We start from the raw sequence: 5962 nt of genomic DNA, 5'->3' as shown, positions 1-5962 counted from the left end.
CCAATTACTCTCTTCAGAAGATAGCAAAGTTATATATTTCTGAGATTGTGTGACTTCATGGATTTCCAGTTTTGGTCATATTTGATAGAGATCCGCATTTTACTTCTAGATTTTGGAAGAGTCTGCAGGATGCTTTGGGTTCAAAACTTTACTTCAGTACGACCTACCATCCTAATCTTAAAGGATATGTTGTGTAGTTGTGTGATTGAGTTTGGTGGTAGTTGGGAGTCTTACCTACCGCTAGTGGAGTTTGCTTACAATAACAGTTACTAAATGAGTATTTACATGGCACCCTTTGAGGCTCTGTATGGTTGGAGATGTAGGATGCCTTTGTGTTGGTCTAAGATGGGGGAGAGACAAATTGTGTGACCAGATTTGGTTCAAGAGATGGAAGATAAGGTGAGCTTGATCTATGAGAGACTAAAAGATGTGTCTAATAAACAAAAGTCTTATGTCGATCTGAGACGTTGGGACATTGAGTATCAAGTTGGTGATAAAGTTTTTCTTAAGGTTTCACCTTCCACGAAGGTGTTGAGGTTCGGCCAGAAGGGCAAGCTAAGCCCGAGGTTAATTGGTCCATATCAGGTTATCGAGAGGATAGGACCGGTAGCCTATCATCTTCAATTTCTACCCAAGCTTGAGCGGATCCACGATGCCTTCCATGTGTCGATGTTGCGAAAGTACCAATCAGATCCATCTCATGTTGTGTCAGTTGAGGAGATCGAGGTTCAATCAAATCTCACGTATGATGAAGAGCTAGTGGAAATCTTAGCTCATAAGGATAAGGTCTTGCGTAATAAGACGATTCTATTGGTGAAGGTTTTGTGGCGTAATCACAAGACTAAAGAAGCTACGTGGGAAATTGAGGATGTGATGAGACATCAATATCCGTATCTACTTGATTCAGGTCAAAATTTCGAGGATGAAATTTCTTTTTAGAAAGGGAAAGATGTTATACCCCAAAATTGGATTTGATAGTTTCAAATTAGTAGATCAGATTCTCGATTTAGAAGTCGGGTTTAATTTTAGGAAAAGATGAGGTTGGTACGAAATTAGGAACTCAAAATTATTAATTTGGAAAATTAATTTATTAAAATAATTTTTGTAAAAAAATTGGCAATTGGATTTTGAAGATTTAATTTCGATTAAACTAATTTTTTTAAAAATAAAATAATAGGGTTAAATTAGAATAATTAAGAAATGGGTGATTAATTGAGACATAGAACTAAATAGTAAAACAAGGGAAAGATGGGAGTGTTTATATGGGAAATAACCATTCTTTTTAAAAATTTGGGTGTTCTTCCCTACAAGGTTATAACCCATGCTGTTCATCTCTTCCATTTAAATTCATTTCATTTTTTTAAGATTTCAAATTCTCATCCCATATTTGAAATTTCTCTCATCTTAACTCCAAATATTTACCAAGTTTTCAAAAAAATCTTATAAATTCTATCAATTTCTTCATTGTTTTTCAAAGTTACAATACTTGATTTTCAAAATCAGCCATTGTTGATCCAAGCTAAGGTAAATTTCTGATTTTTAATCATGTTTTTAGTTTATTTGAGTCTTTAATTTGAGTTTAGCTTAAGTTTATATAGATCTATCATATATTTGTTAATTTTGATCGAAATGAGCTTGAAATTGGCAAATCTTGTATCTCTGAATTAAATCTCTGATTTAAAGTATTTTTCAACTAAATTTTACTAGATTAAGAGGGTTTAATTCTTAAATCAATAGATCATGAAGGATTTTTAAGAAATCTAATAACAAAGTTGAGTTTAAAGCTTGTTAATGGAGGATTTTGTTTTGGAAAAGTGCAAATCCAAATTTCTTAAGTCTAAATTGGTTTAGATCAATTTTTTAGAGTATAGTTAAGTGTTAGAATAATTATTGAGTGGTTGGAATAGATTCGAATTAAGGAATTTGAATTTTGGTTAGTTTCGGCTAAGTTGTTGGTCTGGAAAATAGACATTGTAGTTTGGGTACTAGTAAGTGTTGAGGTGACTGTTCTGTTGTTTGGCTACTAGTAAGTGTGGTATCAGATGTTAATCAAAGGCTTAGGAGTTCTTAAATGAGATTTAAAACTTTGGTGCAAGTGTTTTTGCCTTTGCTTGTGTTAAGTAAAGTATGCCTATGTGATGCTTTGTTGATGATGTGTAAGTGTGTAAATCATTAAGTAAATGTGATTTAATATATGTATATGTGATGTGAGTTGCTGATTTTATGCACATGTATGCAAGTCTAAGTGTGTGAGGGTTTATAGGCATTGTGAAAATGTTGTAAACAACTATATGTGTGAGCATGCAAAGTGAATGCGTAAAGTATTTTTAAAAAAGTGAAATGGTTGTATAATGTGTATAAAACAGTAATAAACTGTGTGTTATTGTGATGTATTGGCCTTTTGATCACTTAAAACCATTGGATATAGATGGCATGTCATAGGGTTTTGAAAACTCACCATTATGTGTTATATGTGATGAACATTGAGGCTCCTGGGATAACATAGAGAGATAAGGGAGTGTTGAGCCTAGCTCCATTCATCGGGATAGTGTGGTGTGTTTGGAAAGTGTTATCCATGAGCTACACTTATGGGACAACATATGGCTCATTGAATCTTTGGTCTGTTTGGAGATCCAAGTGTCCAATGTTCATGTAAGCATATATGTGTTGCATGGTTCTTAAGTCCTAAAATATCTTTTGATGATGCTACTTGAGATTCGTAGGTTGTTATACGTTGTGGTAAAGTATGTATGTGTGGTATTTGAAATCTAAAAGCATGTTCTCTACTTGGAAAGCATGATTGAGCAGTTAAGTTTTAGCATGCCTCGCTTTACTTTGGATAATTATATTTATTTAGTAGTAACCTTAACAATCACTAAGCTATGTTTATCTCACACTCTTCATTTTAAATGTGCACAAGTCAAATACCAAGTGGCGAAAGCAGTGAGCTAAGTGAACTAAGGGAATCTACCATATTGAGTAGGTGTTTGAAATTTGTACTAGTACTTAAAGGCAATGTGATATGGACTTTTGGGAGTAGACATTTTATTTTATTTATGGACTGCTTAATTACTCGCTAAACATTTATATTGATGATATATGGTTGATATATTTTGATGCATGTTGGAGGTATGTTTTATGTTTGGAATGTTAGTAGAGTAGCTAAAATGGGGTAAAATGATCATGTTGGTATTCTAGCAATTGAGGCATGTTTCAATGGGTGAATTGATATTGTAACAGCCCATTTTCAGTGAAAAGGATGGATCGTTGAGATTATGTATTGATTACAGACAGCTCAACAAAGTTACAATCAAGAATAAGTATCCACTACCTCGTATTGATGACATGTTTTGGTTATTATCAGTTACGAGTAAAAGAGTCGGATGGATCGAAAATAGCCTTCAGAACCAGGTACGGCCATTATGAATTCCTTGTAATGACGTTTGGTTTAACAAATGCACCTGCAGTATTTATGGATTTAATGAATCGAATTTTCAGATCACATTTGGATAGATTTGTTGTGGTGTTTATTGATGATATTCTAGTATATTCTCAAGATGAAACCGAGCTTGCTGATCATTTGAGAATTGTTCTGCAAACTCAACGTGAAAAACAACTATATGCTAAATCTAGCAAGTGTGAATTTTGGCTTCGAGAAGCTGGTTTTCTGGGATATATAGCGTCGGCTGAAGGCATTATAGTGGACTCGAATAAAATATCAACTATTGTTAACTAGAAACAGCCAAAATATGTATTCAAAGTCAGAAGTTTTTTGGGATTAGTCGGTTATTACCGGAGATTTGTACAAGGGTTTTCGATGATAGCTTCGCCGATGACAAGACTACTACAGAAAGATGTGAAATTTGAATAGACCGATAAATGTTAGCAGAGTTTTGACAGATTGAAAGCCTTGTTGACTAAAGCACTAGTTCTAGTTCAGCCTGAACTAGGTAAGGAATTTGTGATTTACAATGATGCATCATTAAATGGTTTAGGCTGTGTCTTGATATAAGAAGGCAAAGTAATAGTATATGCTTCTAGACAGCTAAAACCACATGAAAAGAGTTACCCAATATATGATTTAGAATTGGCAGCTATTATTTTTGCACTGAAAATTTGGCGACATTACTTGTTCGGTGAAAAGTGTCATATATTCACTGATCCTAAAAGCTTAAAGTATTTGATGTCACAAAAAGATTTGAATCTGAGACAACGCATGTGGCTTAAATTGTTGAAAGATTATGATTTGGTTATTGATTATCATCTGGGAAAAGCAAATGTGGTTGCTGATGTTCTGAGTAGAAAGTCTTTATTTGCTTTACGAGCAATGAATTCTCGATTGTCACTATCTGATGATGGTTCAATCTTAGATGAGTTAAAAGCTAAACCGACATTTCTACAGCAGATCTGTGAAGCTTAGAAATGTGATAATGAGTTACAGGTTAAACGAGTACAATGTGAATCGACATCTGATTCAGAATTTTAAATTGGATCTGATGGTTGTCTGTTATTCTAGGGCAGAGTCTGTATACCAAAAAATTTGAAACTTGTACAGAAAATTTTGCACGAAGCTCTTAATGGTACTATGTTTGTTCATCCGAGGAGTAATAAAATGTATAATGATTTGAAAAAGATGTACTTGTGGCCGGGAATGAAACGTGATATTTCTGAATTCATATCTAGATGTTTGATATGTCAGTAAGTTAAAGCTGAACATCAGGTACCTTCAGGATTGTTATAGCCAGCCATGATACCGAAATTATAACACCCCTTACCCATATTCAACGCCGGAACAGGGTTCGAGGCGTTACCGGACTTAAACACAAGAAATCATACTATTCCGAGTCATAAGAATTAATCTACACTAAAACCATTCAAAAACAATCATATCGTCCCTTACACGGGCCCACGAGGCCCAAAACATACATTGGGAGTAGTTCGGGACTAAACCGAGAACTTTGGGGTCTTTTGAGAAACCTAGAAAATTTCATTATGAAACAGGGCCACACGCCCGTGTGGTTTGGGACACGCTCATATGGGTAGGCCATGTGGTCACACATAGCATACTTAGGCAAGCAAATGACCATAAATAAGTTAATAACATATCATCCTCATATCATCATTTGTCTTACTTGATCATCCTATTTAGATCATTATAAAAAAATATTAGCTTCACATTCACACAAGGCATTAACACATGCATAAGCTTATAATCAACATAAGCCATCATTCATAGTTGTATACCAATTGAACCATAAACTATATTAGACCAACACATTTGGCCTCAATAACAATGACACAAAAATTCAAAAGAAAAAGTCTCTATACATGCTATAAACTTAAAATACTTGCATTCACTTATACCCAAATGATAATTTGATAGTGTGATAACATGTCCGGCGATCTCCAAGCCTAGCTAGCTATATAAACCTATAAGATGAGAGAAAGCAAAAGGAATAAGCTATAAAGCTTAGTAAGTTAATATATAAATAATAAAAAATTTATTAATATGCTTTTATCAATCTTCACAATATGTTCTCAAAATAATACAATCATAAAAGCACATAATTCCAATATTTACTCAAGTTCGTATCTAGCTGTCTACTCAAGTCATAGTCACTAAATTATTTATATCTTGAGCTACGGAACTCCAAATTAAGTTCTACAAATTTTCCCTGAAACTAGACTCACATATCTTATTACCATAAAATTTTTAGAATTTTTGGTTAAGCCAATAAGTACAGTTTATTCTTTAAAGTTTCCCCTATTTTGTTTTCTGATAGTTTCGACCTTTTTGCACTAAAAATTAATTATCTTCTCATACAGAATTTGGATGATATTCCCGTTTGTTTATCTTAAAAATAGACTTATTCAAGATTTTTAAACATATAGATTATAACACATATTTATTTGTTTTCAATTTTTAATAATTTTCCAAAGTCAGGACAAGGGATTCTGAAAT

At 33.5% G+C, this 5962-nt stretch overlaps 1 protein-coding gene across 1 annotated transcript; it reads left to right on the top strand.

The window, feature by feature from the left end:
• The first annotated feature begins 387 nt into the window (after positions 1–387).
• Positions 388–939, top strand: LOC107919099 (uncharacterized). The gene is made up of 2 exons (XM_016848628.1): positions 388–399; positions 511–939. The coding sequence occupies exons 1-2, from the start codon at positions 388–390 to the stop codon at positions 937–939; spliced, it is 441 nt and encodes a 146-aa protein (XP_016704117.1).
• Positions 940–5962: the final 5023 nt, after the last annotated feature.

This window comes from Gossypium hirsutum, chromosome D13, assembly GCF_007990345.1.
Source record: "Gossypium hirsutum isolate 1008001.06 chromosome D13, Gossypium_hirsutum_v2.1, whole genome shotgun sequence".
NCBI lineage: Eukaryota > Viridiplantae > Streptophyta > Magnoliopsida > Malvales > Malvaceae > Gossypium > Gossypium hirsutum.
The sequence above is the reverse complement of the archived record's forward strand: the minus strand, read 5'-3'. Positions and strand labels throughout refer to the sequence as shown.